At 40.1% G+C, this 20,531-nt stretch overlaps 1 protein-coding gene across 3 annotated transcripts in view; it reads right to left on the bottom strand.

The window, feature by feature from the left end:
• AFG2A (AAA ATPase AFG2A) overlaps nt 1–20,531 on the bottom strand; it is a 302,070-nt gene that overhangs the window by 173,357 nt on the left and 108,182 nt on the right. Inside the window, exon 15 of one of the 3 annotated variants that reach the window (XM_077815197.1) lies at nt 17,915–18,413. The exons of the other annotated variants lie outside the window; for them this stretch is intronic. Coding sequence (XP_077671323.1) covers nt 18,396–18,413 — 18 coding nt within the window. The 3' untranslated portion in view covers nt 17,915–18,395. Of the gene's footprint in view, nt 1–17,914; nt 18,414–20,531 lie in introns of those variants that run through there. 3 annotated transcript variants of the gene reach the window in all.

The raw sequence follows: 20,531 nt of genomic DNA, 5'->3' as shown, positions 1-20,531 counted from the left end.
TTTCTGTTGTCCTAGGCACAGGAACATTTGCAAAAGTATGAATTGATTTCAAATTTTCTCTCAAACTATGTACTGTACACGCAAAATTGCTACTGTTAGCCTTTCACCAGTTGACGTTACTTGAGGAAACATTATCTTACAGAAAGCTTAAAGAGAAAGCAGGAAACAAGAATATCTGAAGAGGAAATTCCCTACTCCCCCCTGCCCCCTTCAGACTATAGAACAGGATGACGATGATTTCAAGGATTAAACATACTGCTTCCTTAGAATGTAATTTAAAGAACAGTTGAAAACTGAAGTCAAACAAAGAGCAAAAGAACAGAAACTTCTCTTCTATAATATTTAACTTTTCCATAGTATTTACAAGTAATTTACAAAATTAAATTATATTTGCTAAAAGATCTGACTGGTAAAAGTGTAATATAGCTAGTATTTTGAATTTGAAGGAAAAATAGCATTTGAACTGCTCTGGTAGTTATAGATTCACCAGTGCTTTTCATCTAGGTTGTCTTTGTTCTAACAAAACAGTGATCTGATAATGAACACTTGTGTGTATATAATACATGGCAAAAGCTAATAAAAAAAAAGAAAAAGTATAACGCATGACAAGATATATACTTTTTGCTGCTGAAGTGTCATGTCTCTGTCTTAAAAAGTTTAATTATACAGTACTTGCTCTTAACTTATCTTTCTTCATAAAAATTTGTCATGAAACAGAAAGGACAGAAAAAGTAAAAACAATGTCACGTTAAGTGCAACAGTAGAATGAATTAATATACAGGTACATTTCTTTAGCTTGTTGGTTGGCTGATTGATTTTTTTTTATTTAAACAAATAAATTGCATTTGTTTTCAGTCACAGCATAAATTTAGGTAATCTTCAAAATACAAGAACTATTAAAAGGCTAATTTAACCATTTGTAGACCTCTGATTTCACATAATCCTGGAGTGAATATTTAAAAAAAGAACTGATTCAGCAGGAGTAACATAATAAAGTTCTACATAAATCTTATAACCTACACCAGCAGTGACAATACCATTCTTATGTTATTTTTTCCCTCTCTTTTAAATCCCACTCTTTTGGGTTGCTTTCCTCTACTAACCCCCTCATTTGGAAACTTCCTGTAGACACTCCCATGTCTAACCTATGCATATAGTGTTGATATAAAAAGCCGTGTTACAAAATGGAGACAAGTCATTGAAAAAGGAAAAAAAAAAAAAAGTCATGTTCTTTCTAGCTCACTCCTCCTTTTCCTTTGCTTTGCCTTCTTACCCCCGCCACCCCCATCCTTTCCCCTTGCCTTGCTGTGGTGACATATCTTTCTAGTTAGGGCTAGATTATGGCTGCTTTTTGCACAACCACATAGTGGGGGGAGGGGGCAGGTTCAGAAAGCCCTTTCCCACCCTTGCAGGAGGAAACTAGAAGATAGTGTTTGTACCCCTGGGCTGAAGGTGGAGCTGGGGGCAGTTGCTAACGTGGCCAGCTGTGTTCTACACTCTAAATAGTGTCATGTAGTTTGGGGATGAGGCAGGGGATCTCCTACATAACAGCTAGTGCTTAGATGCTGATGCTAGTACTGAGGGTAGGGGAGATGGATACACATTGCTCCTCTTAAAAGGAGATGTAAGTGGCTAATATGAGCACAGTTTTCTAGCACCCTTGCACATATTTTGCCTTTTTTTCCCCCACAGGCAAAATGGCTCTAGGGCCTGCATTCAAGGCACTCACATCTGCACCAACACTCCCAAACAAAGGCAGTCTGGCTTCCTCTGTGTTTGTAAAGTACCTTGCAAACCCTGCTATAGCACAAATGTTCCTGTTCCTATTGCCATATGAAATAGACTCAGAATCCTTTCATCATCCAAAGAACCTGTACCCAATACTACTCTTTCAGGACTACTATGGAAGCCCAGGAATTTGTTATTCCAAGTCATAAAATATATGTATGGCATTGATCTAAACAATTCAGTTTGGCAGGGTTCTAGGAAGATTTTGATTTTAGCAAAATTTCATTAAAGGCAGCAATGTCTTTGAAATCAAATTTAAATAGACTGAACAATTCTGGGACAGATAAAACCTCCTTAAATCTATGTATATAGCAATGATCAAAACTCTGCTCCCTTCAAGTTTTTGATGAAACATCAACAGTTGCAAAAGATCCTGCCTCTCTATCATTCAAAGTTTCTGGAATATTTTGGAAGAAAAGCAGGGCTAACCAGTATATCCAAAGTCCTCTCAATTAGTTGCAGGGAAGGTAATTTTAGAAGATTTTAACCTGTTTCTTTACATAATACAGTATTTAGAGTTTTCACTCACTCTGCACCCCCGCAATACATTCCCACCCCCACCCCCTCTATTGCTTTCACATCTACTGGTAATACTAGTACTTTTATATTATACCCTTTCATACTGTGATGTACAGTTTTGTAGTTTCAAAATAAAAGTACAAAGCGCTCACTGCCATTAGGCTGCTCTCGTAAACCGCCACTACACAGAAAGCCCAAATTACCACTGTCATGCACCTTGTGTAGTCATTTTCCAGTGCAAAGTGAGTGTAAAATGCCACTGAGAACAGCAATGTTTAACATCCCCTTTGCACTGGTGCAAATGACTACATATGGTGCAAGACAAAGATGGATCGGATCCACACTAGCTCCAAATACAGGTGTATTCTCGTATACTCCTGCTGCTAAGGGTGGGAGAGGGCTCCCTAAGCAGCTTTTTACCAATATAACTGCATCCACACTCGGGTGATTGTACTGCTTTAACTATGCTGGTATAGTTAAAGTGGTACAACTTGTCTACTTACTAAGTCCTAAGGAGCATAAACAGTATGAAATGAACTCTCTCTCCAAAATTATTCTGTGATTGAAACTTATTAAGTCAAGAGAGTACAACACGCAAAGCTTTACCACAGGATTTTTAATCCCTTGGCCTCCACAATAAAGGACACTTAATTACTTTCCAAAATAAATGTTTAAAATGTTCCTCGTGCCTTTATCTGTAACATCTCTCTACTTCCCTAGAGACTCAAAATGCACTTCAAAAATAACCAGATGGTCAGTAAGCATTAAAAAATGGCTTTTGTTAACAAAACCTAATTAGTTTAGACACTCTCCGTTGTGATGTCAGTTTTGGTCATCCTAAGTATCTTGGTAATTCCATAACCATTTCAAACAAAAAAACTGGACACAGGGCTTTAGGGGGTAAAAAGCTCCAAACCCATTTATTTAACCAGCAACCTTAAACTGGATTCATAAATATACCAGGAAAGCATTTCATCCAGTTATGGTACACACATTTATTCTCAAACTTTCAAACTCTCTAATACACATGTTATTGAGGGAATCTGCTCTTGTGTTACAGAACAGTGTCAGTCTTACAATCCAATTCACTACAAACATACAGATAGTTTCTGGTTGATCCCAATGATTTTTTTTCTATGGGTTTCAGAACAAATTCAAGCCAGAATAATATAAGCAAGGAAACAAAACAAATGCATAGCTGACATTTTAAAAAATTATTCTTAAAGTGCTTTCGGAGTATCATTTATGAAACAAAGAGATTTCCTTCTTTAGCATTGTTCCAACACATTACTCTTCCATGCTTACTTCAAGACATGAATATACTTGCCTAGAATGTCAGTGAGGAATTTACACAAAGGCACCTCTTTACAAACCTATTATTGCAAATAGAAAACAGGAAGTACAGTAATACCACCAGTATATGTTAAATAATGCTTAGTGTAAACTCTGCTCTTCAGTTAATAGCACAAAATTAACCCCTTAGGGGAGATGAGATATGAAGTGTGCACTAAAAATAGACTCATGATAAAATGTACAGTATTTCCCAGATTTTTTTTTTCAAGTAGACTACACAACTGAGCCAGAATTGAAGCCAAACAACCAAACAGTGTAATTTAAAAATCAAGACTAGTTTTCAAGTGAAAGAAAGGTGTGGGGGAGGATGTGGCATGGCAAGGGTGAGTAAATTTAACATGTCTTTGAAAAACAGACATGGATTTATAATGACAAAGTAATTATTAATATTTAATGATACTGCAGTGCCTTTTGTTAATGGGTCTACATTTTGGCTAATTAAGCCTGACTACAACCATGAAATAGAAAAGGGATGTAAATATAGGAAATCACTCCATCAGCCACTGAAATGTAGCCATGTCTGGGATACAAAGCAGAAACTGTTGCAATAGCTTATGACAGGAAGCAAATAAAAATACCATATCCCACTGAACTATTTAACCACTTATCTGGGATTCTACGAAACAGCATAATTAAAAAAGTACAACAAACAAACAAAAATTGTCCTTTACTCTGCTCATTATTCATTGAGATTAGCAGAAAAGTATGGTTCCCATAAAAAAAAATTAACTGATTAAAATAGCATATTATCCCAAAGGGTGAAAGAGACCTCAGCACAAAAATAAATCTCTTCCTAGCAGCTATAGAGAAAGCAGACATCTTTACATTTAAAGAATTTTTAGTACACAAGTGAGATGTCTGGTAAAAGAGGGATGGTAACAGAGCTCCATATTTGACAAACCAATCACCAATTTTTGTACTTTTCAAAAAAACATTCACAGCTGCAGCCAAAAACTACAAGAGCTCCCTAACTATGAAGATCTAAAATACAAATCCCAGAGGGGCAGGAATTAAAGCTCTTCTTTTCTAATGTTTGACAAACCAATATTTTCTTACCAATTTGTAAGAACACCCTCTCTGGCACAAATCATCAACCATTGTGTCTGTCTGTCTCTCTAGGCTCTTATATGCGTAGCCTTTTGAAACCTTAAGCAAGCTAACAGATTGAACTTTGGTTTGACTGCCATCTGCTGATCCTACGTTTCTTCAACTACAGGAATCACTGAGATGTGCATGAAAAGCTTTAGAAATACTCAGGTTTCCTTTCTTAGTACTTGGTAGAATAGGATATGGGACAGAGCTGTAATGGAGGTATTAAAGCTTCAAATTAAAAACACAACAACTTAGACCAACAAACTAAAACATTAGGATATCTGACTTCACTTTATTGTGATTTTTCAGATAAGGTACATTTACAATTCTCTGTAAACAAAAACAAACAAATCTGCTGTGTTTTCATGAGAGGATTATTGAGACAAACATGCAGTAAAAACAGTGGCGAGAAATAGTGAAAACATGCACAACAGCTCCTTAGAGAAAGAAAAAAAATGAATTTAAGATTGCAGCTAAGGACTACAACCAAAGAAATCTCTGAATGCAAGGAAGCAAAAATTAGCTTTCGACTAACTTTACAACTCTTTGGATGGAAAAATGACACTGATTCACTTGTTGCAGAAATACTGTAAGAATATTTCATGTTATTTTAAGTTTTCCTTTCCACTTGGTTTTATTTCATAATATATTTAGAACAAATAAATGTTACAACAAATTATTTTCAAAATCCTCATGTTTTGTAACTCCCTTTCCTCCAAACAACAGATATCCGATCAATCAGGTTTTCTGAAGGGGATAAACTCACAAGTACACAGCTGAGTCATGGTCTTGTCTACACACAGTTTTTATATATATATATAACTATTTTGTTTAAGGGTCTGATTTTATGCAGAAATAGTTATACCAATTAATCACTAGGATGCAGTTATATCAGTGTAAATGTGCCTTGTACCAGTACAGCTTATGTCTATATAGAATAGTATATTCCCCTCCCCATACGGGAATAGCTATATACCAGTATAAGACAGTTTTATATTGGTACAACTATCCACACTAGGGGGCTGAGCTGTTTCAACTATATCAGTATAGTTAAAGTGGTACAAATTGTGCGTGTAGACAAGTGCGTAGTGTAAGGGGGGTGAGGAATCCCTGATGTTGTGAATGGATGCTTTTTCTATTTGTTTTCCTTTCACTATCACCTGTTTTGGAGGATGGCCAGCCAGCACTTCTCTCTTTTTTTTTTTTTTCTAAATTTCTTTCTCATCCGATTGTCCCTAAGCAAAGCTGCAGTTCTTTCCTCACATTGGCAGTACCAGGAGAGGAGGAAAGGAAAAAGGGTCATCACATTGACACAGGAGAACTATGTCAAAACCCAAGGTGCTTACAAGTTCTAAAAGAAGATACTGTTTTAGCCCAGTTAGTGGTTGCAACAAGAGCAGATTATGGTGCATCAGATGCTAATATGAGTCATGTTTTCTGATCCCTGATTCTGCAAACATTTAGACACATGTTTAACTTTAAAGCTCAGCGCACACATAAATGTTTGCAGAACTGAAGACCAACTCAGTTAGTGGTTTTTGAGAAAAGGAAAAAGACTTGAGCTTGGATTGAAGACGGTCCAAATCTGCCCAAGATCCAGAATGATCAACTCTTTTCTAGCAAAAAGAAAAGGAGTACTAGTGGCACCTTAGAGACTAACAACTTGGTTAGTCTCTAAGGTGCCACTAGTACTCCTTTTCTTTTTGTGAATACAGACTAACACGGCTGCTACTCTGAAACCTGTCTTTTCTAGCAGTTCTGGTAGAAGGAAAAGATCCATTTTCCATTGTAAAAACAGTAGTATTTACAAAAACCTACATTTTATTTAAAAATATTGTTTAAAGATTAAAATATCCAATCTAGCTTTTCCCAGCTACTCCAGCTGTTTTTGCTCTCATTCCAAAGCCTGTTAAAATACCGTTCTGTTCTGAAATATCACTGTTCAAATGGTATTGTGGGTTTCTATATTTGTATCTCAGCATCCTCCAGTTAAAATCTGCTCAGTTTACACAAGACAAATGTTCTTCCACACTACAAGACCGGCAAATGTAACCTGGATCTGAAAGTTAAACTGGGTTCGTTCTTTCTCATGCATTAATCACCAGAAACAACAGTCATACAGGCATGCTGCAGGTATGTAACCATGTCACTGTGAAAGGAGCATGTCCTCTGATGTCAGCGTTTCCTAGTGGAGTGTCAGGTCTACACTCAAAGTGTTTTGAGAATTGGGCTTCGTTGCCCCAGAAGTGGATGGGGCATCTCAGAGCAGTGAGAAAAATGGGGAACAGCAGGAGGAAATTTTGAATGAAAGCAGCATCTGTATTTCCTCCCATCCACTCAGGGAATGGCATCATCAACACAGAATGATGGCATAGCAGCTTAGGTACCTGAAAAGAAAGGTACTTAAAAATTAAAATTGGCATTTAAATCTTTAACTCACCTAAATTACATGTGTGAAAATACAGTACACTGTTCTAAAAAATGAAAGCTTTTTGCAACCCAGCACACAGTACTACGTGCCTTCATGAAAGTAAATTAAATGGTCATATTATAAGTGCAGTAACATGTTCCAGGGTGTGTGCTTGCCAATTACGCACACCTCGTGTGTTGACTGATGAACACACACCCTGGCGTGTGTTCTTGCTTATATATGCCACATGCTACTTATTAAGTCATGGAATAAGACTTGTCTTGCAGTCTGGTTAATGCTGTCTCTTCTTGATCTGTGGCCTCTGCAGAAAACATTCACTAAAAAGCAACTCCTGAAATAAAGTTGAGCTATTTGTGATTTAATTCACATCCTCTCCTCCTTCAAGGAACATCTCCATTTTCTTTATCATTATCAGGTGTGAGCATCTCCATTTGCTTTATCATTATAATTTATCCTCTTTGTGTTTCATTCAGCATCTTTCAACATATCCTGCTATCTACTAGCAAAGAAATCATGTACCACAAGTTTTCTTCCAGATTTCCCTTTTTCCGTACTAGCTGGAAAGTGAGGTACTACAACTACAGGTTATTGTACAAAACTTGCTTGATTCACTGTTACCTTTTTCCTCACTACCTTAATCCACTCACTTATAGAAAGATGCCATAGATGAATGAAACAAAGACTTGGTAGGTACCACCTTCTATTCCAGTCTGTAGAGTACATAATACAAGGGGCCCGGATTCCTGATTGGGACTTCAAGGTGCTATTGTAATACAAATAATAAATAGTATTGCTATACATCCCTTTATTAGTCAAATAATAAAGCCCTCTAGACAACGTAGAGTATTAGATAAGGTTGATAATATGATATCTGATTTAACAACTTCTAGGAATTCTGGTTTTTATCTTATATTATATACACACACACACACACACACACACACTTATTTCAAAGAGGAACAAAAAAAGTCGGATATAGATAGATATCTCAGACATCAGACTTTTTTTTGTTCCTCTTTGAAATAATTGTGTTTATTTTGCCTAAACATTTACAAATTTTATAAGTTCTAGAGGAAAATGTAAGATGACACACCAAAAAAGAAACAGGTTTCTGTGTCCACTGGGAACCAGCTTGTGAAATTCTCCAGCTTCTCCTACAGCTGTTCACAGGTCTTAATTTCATGCAGATACCAATATCTAGACTTGTAGCTCATCTATCCTGGCCATGACTGATGCTCAGACATGCTGTGACCATTGTCATGCTTATTGCTCTGCTCCTTTTATTTTTCTATATCAACGTGCAACAGTGCAAAACAATCCAAACTGTAAAAGTTCATTATAAACTGTATGTTGCCTTCTCTGGTATTGTTGGGCCAACTGCTTGTCTGAGTCTGCCTCTAGACAGTTGCATGTCCTGGCAGGGCTTATGTAGGGAGACGAATACATAGAAGAATCTTCTATAATACTTGTATCTTGTCCTTTGTGTCTTGTCTATTTTTCCTCTATAAAATATCAATCCTTCTACATCGTTAACAATGCTATGGAGAGTTGATGCGGTTAATAAGCCAAGATTGCCTTTCTAATATTCACATTGTAAAATATGGCTCTGTAACAGAACATATTTTTCAACAGTTAGTCCGGAGAGCCACCCGGTTGCTTAAAAAAAATTAAGATCAATAGCAAGCCAGATGTGCCACTTTATTTTTCACTACTGTGAAATAATATAGGGATAACTTTGCTCAGCATGAACACAGACTGCATTTTTACCTTAGCATGGCAGTACAGCATCTAAACTCTTATGCAACTGACCACTGACACAGTCTGGAAGCCTATTCTAGCTGAGAAGTTTAATATCCAATTATTTTAACTGAATACTGCTTTATAAACAAGAAAGCACATACACAATTACAATACAGCTGATTTCAGTTTATGATAAAAATCAAGAAGTTAAATATCCTTCAAATTCATCTCTTTCCCGCCTGCCTCAAACCAAAACAATTCCAAGTTTTCAGTTATAGGGGTATCACTAACTTTCTCAAATTCAGTCTCTGCTCAGTTCAGAATCTACTCTAAGTCAAAGTGTTGCACAGCTGAATATAGAAACATCTACTAACTGATCAGAACACCAGTCAAGCTTTTTGAGTAAAACTGAACATAAAAATAGCAACAATTTTAGCTCTACTTATAACGACTACTTTCTAGGCAGATACTTTTCTCTCCCCTTCTGAAAATATCACAGGATGGATCCTGTAGGAATCCCAACAGCTCAGCGATTGGCAAAGATCAGTTTCCTCTTGATGTTTGCCAAAGGAGGCAGCAGTGGTGGCAGCAGTATGAGCTTTCACCAACATCTTCCCTCAGAACTTATGCTCCATATTTAATAATTCCAATCTCCACTCCCTTCTTCCCTTCATTTTGTATAGGCACACCTTGTTTGTTTTATTCTGTTTGAATTTTCAGAGCGTGGGGATTGTTACAATATGTTTTTACAACATACTAACTTTTCACCCTGAGCACTGTGGTGAGGTTTGGATTGGGGGCTTCATAATAAACATATAAGTATTAACTCTTCAAAGACTCAGACAATTTATCACATGGTGAAATTCAAGGGCCTTCATTAGTTATGCAGGAGGTCAGAGAAGATGATCATTGTGGTCTCCTTCTGGCTTATCTATGAATCTGTGACTGAAAGAGCTAACAGTTAAAATGAATAGCTGATGCTTAGTTGTATGTACTTGCCTCCGAGCCACACTGACTGATGAAACTTCCTTCCTTTATCTTAGCAATGTCATGGATGGCACCACACCTGCTACCAGATTTCATTAAAGGAAGGATTTTATTCCTATGCAGGTCTGCATAAGTTGGTGAAGGTTGTAGTCTGCTGGAAATCTAACACAGAATTCCAGCAGGAAGCTCCCCTATTTGTTTGTTTGCTTTCCATACACTATTAACTCCGGTATCCAACTCTTTGGGGAAAAGTTAAGTAGTGATGCATGAAAGTTCTATTCATTTCAAATCACTTTGCCAACCAAAATCTCAAACACAGCTCTTTTTTAAAATTCCAGTTATACATTAAAATTTGGATATCAGTGCAATAAAAATTGCACATATATCTTATCTGAATTACTGGTTGGTGGAGGCAGAAGAAATTCAATTTTAGGTTTAAATTATTTAGAAATACAAAGCAAGCAAACATTTTAATATTTAGCATGAGAGAGATACTCATCAGCGCCAAAAAATAGTACAAATGATGCCACAATATAAGGAAAGATAGCACACACTGGTCATAGAACCATGCACATTAACAATGAGTTAAGATAACATTCTTGAGCACTCTAGAGGTACAAACAAGAAAGGAAAGAATTTTTGTTAAACCAAAATCCAGTATAATAAATACTTTCCCACTGGTATAATAAATATCCTGAGGTACATTTTCATAATTCTAACCTTAATTTACCATGGAGGAAACAAACCAAAACTGTAAAACAAAAGAAGTAATTATGCTTAGTGTAAATCACTATGTCCAATTAAATAAGAATGTGTTTTAGACAACCTAGATAAGGAGTACAATCTGGACTCTTCACAAAGGAAGAAGAGCTGCTGACAAGTCTGACACACTATTTTTTAGCCTCTCCATTTTTTGGACTGAAATATCCATTGGATTTTTGAACAGTTACCTTCCAGTTCACGTTACATGCTCATTAGTCTATGTTTTTGACAGTCTTCTGATGGTTAGCTACTCAAAAATTTACCAAACAACCCAAATTCTCCTGCAGTTCTCTGAGTTGCAGAGTCGTCCAGAGCAAACCACATAAAATTCACTTCTATCAGCTTGTGTTACCAAATTACAGCAGCAGATTCTGTTCTCACATCAGTGTAAATAAATCTGTAGGCACGCCAAGGAGTTCAGTGGAACTCCTCTTGATTTGCATTTGTCATAGGGAACTGTCATCTCGTTCTATCTGAAAATCTTTATATAGTACATTAATAAAGGCCTAAACCTGGTGCTCCTGCTTACAATTATAGTTGTTGCCCTACAAACCTTATGTAAATTATACTTTACAAATAAATGGCTGCATGTCCTCTTTACTGTTCCGTTTTCTCTTTACTCAACAAATCAACAGATTTCCTGTGCCTCATTTAGATGTTAATTTTCTTTAAAAAACAAACATTAAGTCTTGAAGAAAGAATCTGCTCTTCCTGAACACACACTAATATATATTGATATAGGTATAGATATCTATATCGATAGATGATACACAAACAGTAATATCTTATAAACACAGTATTTCTACTTTTGTCACACACACACACACACCCACCCACCCACCCACATATCTTATAAACACAGTACTTCTACTTTTGTCTCATCCATAAACAACTGACATCCTATATATGCGAGGCACTTGGCTTTTATCACTGGCTCAGTATATAAATGTTAGGCCAGAACTTCTTCATTGTGAAAAATTAACTAATGGAAAATTGTTTTGTTTTTTTCTTTACCAAGATTTTGTAAAAGTACAAAGGCACTACTATCAACTAAGACACAAAACCACTCGTCAAGTTTCAGGAAAAAGTTGATTTGTAAAAAATTACTCTTGCTGAAAGGACTATCATGTCAGCTAGACCCCATAGCTCTTCACAGCTGTTTACTAGTGAAGGAAACAGGATCTTTCTTCCACGTCACTGATAAAGAAATGTTGGATTTATTTTGTTTAGGGTTGGAGGATTTTATAAACTTAAAAATTAAAATCAGTGTCTTATATTGTGCTAATATGTAGAGAAACCTTATAATGAAGTCATCCCCACCTCCATAGGTCGTCATCTTTGTAACTGAAATCTGTTATAGCTATTATTAAAATATTCACTCTGCAGGGCACTGAAACAATTCAGGACATTCTGTTTCACTGTGAGTTCCAAGTTTACTTTAAGTGCTGTATTGCAGGCAGGGCTGGAAACACTGCCTATTAAGTTTGTCCAACACCGACACTTCCCATAAAAAGACCCTTTTCAGTGGCTTATAACTTTGCCAAATTTTAATCTTTTAGGCTCAAGTTTTTCATGTCAGGCTTCTTTCTCAGGCTAAATATTTCTGGAAATTCTAAGCCAAAATGGTTCAGCCATTTCCAAGAATAAGGCTAGGGAAAATACATTTTTTTGTCCAGGCTAAAGAATTGCAGAGGCCTTTTCTTTGAAAAGCTCTCATGTCCCCATGGTTTGGAGAAGGGACTTTAAATTGGCAGAGCCGCGTTTGGCATTTGTGTCGGGATGTCTTTTTTGAGCATAGGCATTTCTTAACTTTCGTAACTTTGTTCCTAAAAACACATTTCCTAACTTTTGAGAGCTTGATTTTGCAAACTTGATAATGTAGTTTCTTGTTCACAGATATAAACAGTGTATATTTTGCATCTACAAAAAGGGAAGCTGGGCAGAAGCCCAACTGAAAACTGAGCCCTAAGTGCATTTGGGGCTACAACCCAACTACCACAATTTGCAGCTACTGTACCCTTCTTTGTATGTCTTCTCTGACCTACCAGGCCTGTGATAACATTTGTTTCAACTTCATTTCCACTAAATATTAAAAAAAAAAAAAAAAAAAAAAAAACCACAAGTCTCTCTGGAACCATAACTCTTGCTCAACTTGTTATCTCTAGCCAATGAAGCTTATCAGATAAAAAGACTTATGCCATCTAATAGACAGATTGTGAAACAAACCTTGCTGAAGTTGAACCTTTCTGCCATAAAACTCAACATCCCAGATTAAATGTGATCAAGGCTCTGACGGTTCACACAGCACTCGACCATACTAACTAACTGATCCATGGCACCACGCTGGCTGTAGTTGCTTACCATTAACTTTGTGGATACGTTAAACTCAGTTCAAGAAACATAAGTTTCTTGAAATAAAGCTTTTCTATTGCCATTATAATCACAATGAAAAATTAGCTAACCTCTCCCAGTATATATATGCACAACAAAGCAACTTACAGCATTACAGAACTCCTTAAAAAAATAACTCTCAATAAATCCACTGTAACTCCAGCTTTACAGCGTATATGTACCTTTCAAGAGCGCCTCACTTCAAGGAACATGGTTCATTTCAGTCCCTAAAATTACCTGTGTTCCACATGAATTTGGTGTCCACTTTAATTTTATTGTTGAAAAATCATTTACATCACAAATCACTGAACTGGTTGCAGAAAGAGTTTTTTACTTTAAAGGAATTAATCCCAGAGCATTTTAAGTTTCCTGAATTGGATCTTTGTCACACATTGTGCCCTTCACTTGGCAAGATGAAAGGTATGAATGAGAGCAAATATCCTCCTTTGCACTTTTCCAGATGAAATACATAAGTTTGGTACCTACCCCTAGAAAGGATTTGATAGCTTCAAATTAGCTCTCCACCATGTATTGTGCAGAAGATTACGAAAGTATTACCAAGGCTAAAATACATGACCGCTTCAAGGTAAGGAATGTTATCTGTTATAAAGCATAAGAGCATGCATATTTACTTTTCTGTTCTCCATGAATTCAAACTATTATCTGTATGTATATTTTACATGCATTATCTGGATGCATGTTTTCACAGACAAAATAAAGCCAATCTATCCTAGAGTTATATTATATCTCTTGAAAGAGAAAATATGCAGCCTAACAAGTTTTACCTCCACCCTCTCTTTTCAGGTAAATAATAAATCTTAAGTGAAAAAGTCACCATGTTCTTCAACTGTCACCACTGAGGTTTGGGGAGGGTTATATTCTAGCAGCCTTAAGGCTGATTTACTGCTCAGCTCTCCACACTCTGACAATCAAATAGTTAGAAACAAAAATCACTTTTGCACACCTGGAAATATTTATTCGCCATACTTGTACAAAAAAGTTTCCACTGGAAACAACTTAAATACTTCAATGAATCTCAACACACAATTCCTGATTTAAATAAAAATATCACATGTTCCTGTGGAAACCAAATGTCACTGCAACCACAGTGTCTTATGTGGGTTAGTGGGACTTTGCATGGGCTGAAGGGGCCATCTGGCCAATCCCACTGTAGAATTGCAGCTTAATTGTGTAAACAATAAACATCTGTGTTCATCCAGTATGTACATGTTTTCCTGGGTGGACGGGATGAACCAATATTTCCTCAAATTGCCATTCATTTCAAGTTTGGCAGGTCATTTTTCTGAAACAACTTTAAATCCTTCTCTCATGTCTTCAGTTTTAATTCTACAGATAATCTTGGGACACTCTTTACCACCTAAATAAATCAACATCTGTTATTAACCATGGCAAATGTAACACCTCTCAGAGTATAGGGCTGCTCATGGTTGCCGAGACTGTCACGTACAACAAGATTGACTTAAAACTAATATCACAGAAAGCAAATGGGAACAGAGAGAAGGGAAAGGAACTTTTGCGTGTGCCAAGATTTTGAAACAAACAATTTTTTAATATTTGATACTCTCTTCCACAGCATGTATTTTGATGTCTCTCCCTAGAGCTTCATTTTCTTAAAATTTATTATATGTTGCAGAACAATCTTATCTTCAAAAGAAATTTTATATCTTCAGTTATTTCAAAGAACCATGCTGCACCTGGGCAAAATGATGTAAGCACTCATTGCTGTCTGATTGAAAGGGTGACCTACAAAATTTATTTAATCCTGACATTTTAGAATAAGTTAAATGTCCCCAAATAGTAAAGAGGCATTAAACAATTTTTTAAAAATAGTTAATTTGGGGGGTGGGAGTGCATAGTTCTTGTGTTTAGACTCTCTGGTTCTCATTCTGAATCACATCCCAGCATGCAATGTGCTAGTGACATAACAACCCCTATGAAGCCCCCTGAAGACTGGTGTCAGCTGTTCAGTATCAGTTGGTCTAAAGGGTTTGCAAACTTTAAAAAAAGAAATCAATTTAATTCCCTAGAAAGTTGAAAATAAGGCTATTAAAACTTTTCAAATAAGGCAAGTACACATACTGGACTGCTTCAGTAAGCTAACAGTGCCAAACTAAGGGTATGTCTACACTACGGAATAAGGTCGAATTTATAGAAGTCGGTTTTTTAGAAATCGGTTTTATATATTCGAGTGTGTGTGTCCCCACAGAAAATGCTCTAAGTGCATTAACTCGGCGGAGTGCTTCCACAGTACAGAGGCTAGAGTCGACTTCCGGAGCATTGCACTGTGGATAGCTATCCCACAGTTCCCGCAGTCTCCGCTGCCCACTGGAATTCTGGACTGAGATCCCAATGCCTGATGGGGCTAAAACATTGTCGCGGGTGGTTCTGGGTACATATCGTCAGGCCCCCGTTCCCTCCCTCCCTCCGTGAAAGCAAGGGCAGACAATCGTTTCGCGCCTTTTTTCCTGAGTTACCTGTGCAGACGCCATACCACGGCAATCATTGAGCCCGCTCAGGTAACCGTCACCCTATGTCTCCTGGCAGACGCGGTACGCGGTAGACAGTAGCAGCAACCCCTTGCCTTGTGGCAGCAGACGGTACAGTACGACTGGTAGCCATCATCGTCATGTCAGAGGTGCTCCTGGCCACGTCGGCTGGGAGCGCCTGGACAGACATGAGCGCAGGGACTAAATTTGGAGTGACTTGACCAGGTCATTCTGTTTAGTCCTGCAGTCAGTCCTATTGAACCGTCTTATGGTGAGCAGGCAGGCGATACGGATTGCTAGCAGTCGTACTGTACCATCTTCTGCCGAGCAGGCATGAGATGTGGATGGCATGCAGTCCTTCTGCACTGTCTGCTGCCAGCCAAAGATGTAAAAGATAGATGGAGTGGATCAAAACAAGAAATAGACCAGATTTGTTCTGTATTCATTTGCTTCCCCCTCTCCCCCATCTAGGGGGCTCATTCTTCTAGGTCACACTGCAGTCACTCACCGAGAAGGTGCAGCGAGGTAAATCTAGCCATGTATCAATCAGAGGCCAGGCTAACCTCCTTGTTCCAATAAGAACGATAACTTAGGTGCACCATTTCTTATTGGAACCCTCCGTGAAGTCCTGCCTGAAATACTCCTTGATGTAAAGACACCCCCTTTGTTGATTTTAGCTCCCTGAAGCCAACCCTGTAAGCCGTGTCGTCAGTCACGGCAGACAATCGTTCCGCGCCTTTTTTCTGTGCAGACGCCATACCAAGACAAGCATGGAGGCCGCTCAGCTCACTTGGGCAATTAGGAGCACATTAAACACCACACGCATTATCCAGCAGTATATGCAGCACCAGAACCGGGCAAAGCGATACCGGGCGAGGAGGTGACGTCAGCGCGGTCACGTGAGTGATCAGGACATGGACACAGATTTCTCTGAAAGAATGGGCCCTGCCAATACATGCATCATGGTGCTAATGGGGCAGGTTCATGCTGTGGAACGCCGATTCTGGGCTCAGGAAACAAGCACAGACTGGTGGGACCGCATAGTGTTGCAGGTCTGGGACGATTCCCAGTGGCTGCGAAACTTTCGCATGCGTAAGGGCACTTTCATGGAACTCTGTGACTTGCTTTCCCCTGCCCTGAAGCGCATGAATACCAAGATGAGAGCAGCCCTCACAGTTGAGAAGCGAGTGGCGATAGCCCTGTGGAAGCTTGCAACGCCAGACAGCTACCGGTCAGTTGGGAATCAATTTGGAGTGGGCAAATCTACTGTGGGGGCTGCTGTGATGCAAGTAGCCCACGCAATCAAAGATCTGCTGATATCAAGGGTAGTGACCCTGGGAAATGTGCAAGTCATAGTGGATGGCTTTGCTGCAATGGGATTCCCTAACTGTGGTGGGGCCATAGACGGAACCCATATCCCTATCTTGGCACCGGAGCACCAAGCCGCCGAGTACATAAACCGCAAGGGGTACTTTTCGATAGTGCTGCAAGCTCTGGTGGATCACAAGGGACTTTTCACCATCATCAACGTGGGATGGCCGGGAAAGGTACATGACGCTCGCATCTTCAGGAACTCTGGTCTGTTTCAAAAGCTGCAGGAAGGGACTTTATTCCCAGACCAGAAAATAACTGTTGGGGATGTTGAAATGCCTATATGTATCCTTGGGGACCCAGCCTACCCCTTAATGCCATGGCTCATGAAGCCGTGCACAGGCAGCCTGGACCGTAGTCAGGAGCTGTTCAGCTACAGGCTGAGCCAGTGCAGAATGGTGGTAGAATGTGCATTTGGACATTTAAAGGCACGCTGGCGCAGTTTACTGACTCGCTTAGACCTCAGCGAAACCAATATTCCCACTGTTATTACTGCTTGCTGTGTGCTCCACAATATCTGTGAGAGTAAGGGGGAGACGTTTATGGCGGGGTGGGAGGTTGAGGCAAATTGCCTGGCTGCTGGTTACGCGCAGCCAGACACCAGGGCGGTTAGAAGAGCACAGGAGGGCGCGGTACGCATCAGAGAAGCTTTGAAAACCAGTTTCATGACTGGCCAGGCTACAGTGTGAAAGTTCTCTTTGTTTCTCCTTGATGAAACCCCCCGCCCCTTGGTTCACTCTACTTCCCTGTAAGCTAACCACCCGCCCCTCCTCCTGTCAATCACCGCTTGCAGAGGCAATAAAGTCATTGTTGCTTCACATTCATGCATTCTTTATTCATTCATCACACAAATAGGGGGATGACTACCAAGGTAGCCCAGGAGGGGTGGTGGAGGAGGGAAGGAAAATGCCACACAGCACTTTAAGCACAGCACTTTAAAAGTTTACAACTTTAAAATTTATTGAATGACAGCCTTCTTTTTTTTGGGCAATACTCTGTGGTGGAGTGGCTGGTTGGCCGGAGGCCCCCCCACCGCGTTCTTGGGCGTCTGGGTGTGGAGGCTATGGAACTTGGGGAGGAGGGCGGTTGGTTACAGAGGGGTTGCAGTGGCAGTCTGAGCTCCAGCTGCCTTTGCTGCAGCTCAACCATACACTGGAGCATACTGCTTTGGTCCTCAAGCAGCCTCAGCATTGAATCCTGCCTCCTCTCATCACGCTGCCGCCACATTTGAGCTTCAGCCCTCTCTTCAGCCCGCCACTTACTCTCTTCAGCCCGCCACCTCTCCTCCCGGTCATTTTGTGCTTTCCTGCACTCTGACATTATTTGCCTCCACGCATTCATCTGTGCTCTGTCAGTATGGGAGGACAGCATGAGCTCGGAGAACATTTCATCGCGAGTGCGTTTTTTTTTCTTTCTAAGCTTCACTAGCCTCTGGGAAGGAGAAGATCCTGTGATCATTGAAACACATGCAGCTGGTGGAGAAAAAAAAAAAGGGACAGCGGTATTTAAAAAGACACATTTTATAAAACAGTGGCTACACTCTTTCAGGGTAAACCTTGCTGTTAACATTACATACATAGCACATGTGCTTTCGTTACAAGGTCGCATTTTGCCTCCCCCCACAGCGTGGCTACCCCCTCAACCCTCCCCCCTCCCTGTGGCTAACAGCGGGGAACATTTCTGTTTAGCCACAGGCAAACAGCCCAGCAGGAATGGGCTCCTCTGAGTGTCCCCTGAAAAAAAGCACTCTATTTCAATCAGGTGACCATGAATTATATCTCACTCTCCTGAGGATAACACAGAGAGATAAAAAACGGATGTTGTTTGAATGCCAGCAAACATACACTGCAATGCTTTGTTCTACAATGATTCCCGAGTACGTGTTACTGGCCTGGAGGAGTGGTAAAGTGTCCTACCATGAAGGATGCAATAAGGCTGCCCTCCCCAGAAACCTTTTGCAAAGGCTTTGGGAGTACATCCAGGAGAACCGCGAATGCCAGCGCAAAGTAATCCTTTCACATGCTTGCTTTTAAACCATGTATAGTATTTTAAAAGGTACACTCACCAGAGGTCCCTTCTCCACCTGCTGGGTCCAAGAGGCAGCCTTGGGTGGGTTCGGGGGGTACTGGCTCCAGGTCCAGGGTGAGAAACAGTTCCTGGCTGTCGGGAAAACTCGTTTCTCTGCTTGCTTGCTGTGAGCTATCTACAACCTCATCATCATCATCATCATCATCTTCATCCCCAAAACCTGCTTCCATATTGCCTCCATCTCCATTGAAGGAGTCAAACATCACGGCTGGGGTAGTGGTGGCTGAACCCCCTAAAATGGCATGCAGCTCATCATAGAAGCGGCATGTTTGGGGCTCTGACCTGGAGCGGCCGTTCGCCTCTCTGGTTTTCTGGTAGGCTTGCCTCAGCTCCTTCAGTTTCATGTGGCACTGCTTCGGGTCCCTGTTATGGCCTCTGTCCTTCATGCCCTGGGAGATTTTGACAAAGGTTTTGGCATTTCGAAAACTGGAACGGAGTTCTGATAGCACGGATTCCTCTCCCCAAACAGCGATCAGATCCCGTACCTCCCGTTCGGTCCATGCTGGAGCGCTTTTGCGATTCTGGGACTCCATCATGGTCACCTCTGCTGATGAGCTCTGCATGGTCACCTGCAGCTTGCTACGCTGGCCAAACAGGAAATGAGATTCAAAAGTTCGCGGTTCTTTTCCTGTCTACCTGGCCAGTGCATCTAAGTTGAGAGTGCTGTCCAGAGCGGTCACAATGGAGCACTCTGGGATAGCTCCCGGAGACCAATACCATCGAATTGTGTCCACAGTACCCCAAATTCGAGCCGGCAAGGCCGATTTAAGCGCTAATCCACTTGTCGGGGTGGAGTAAGGAAATCAATTTTAAGAGCCCTTTAAGTCGAAATAAAGGGCTTCATCGTGTGGACGGGTGCAGGTTTACATCGATTTAATGCTGCTAAATTCGACCTAAAGTCCTAGTGTAGACCAGGGCTAAGTGTATAAAAATATTTCACTTAACTAACACTTTTCATTCAAATATCCGAAAACACTCTGGAACCATTAAGCCTTACAACACTGCCTCCCTCTAACAGTAACCAATTCCTGTCACACCAGTTGGCCTATATAATCTCAGGAAAGTTAACAAGATGATTGGTTGAGATACATGCCAAACTTCACGGACTCATTTTACAATTTTAAAAAACTGTGTGCAGGAATAGCCACATTTAGGCAATCCAGGGCCCTAAGCACACCACAAAATATGGTCCCTGTGACAGTGGCAGGAGGTCCCTTTCCCTCTCAGAGAGGCAAGGGCGACACTGATGCGCACCCAGAATACCAGACATTCTGGTACTTCTGGGAATGGCATGAGCCTACCCCTACCTGCATGACACCAACGCTCCCGGTGTGCATGCAACGTCACGCCACATGGAAAATGCCATTTAGAAGAGCATGACACCCAACCCCTGCTGGCATGACTTCACACGCACTGTGCATGCAAGGCCATGGTCCACAAAGGATGCCGTTTTGAAGAGCACACAGTCCCACCCCCGCCAGCGTGACATCACAAGCACAGTG

The sequence above is a fragment of the Eretmochelys imbricata genome, chromosome 4, assembly GCF_965152235.1.
Source record: "Eretmochelys imbricata isolate rEreImb1 chromosome 4, rEreImb1.hap1, whole genome shotgun sequence".
In the NCBI taxonomy this organism is placed as follows: domain Eukaryota; kingdom Metazoa; phylum Chordata; order Testudines; family Cheloniidae; genus Eretmochelys; species Eretmochelys imbricata.
This window is presented reverse-complemented; position numbering and strand designations above follow the sequence as displayed.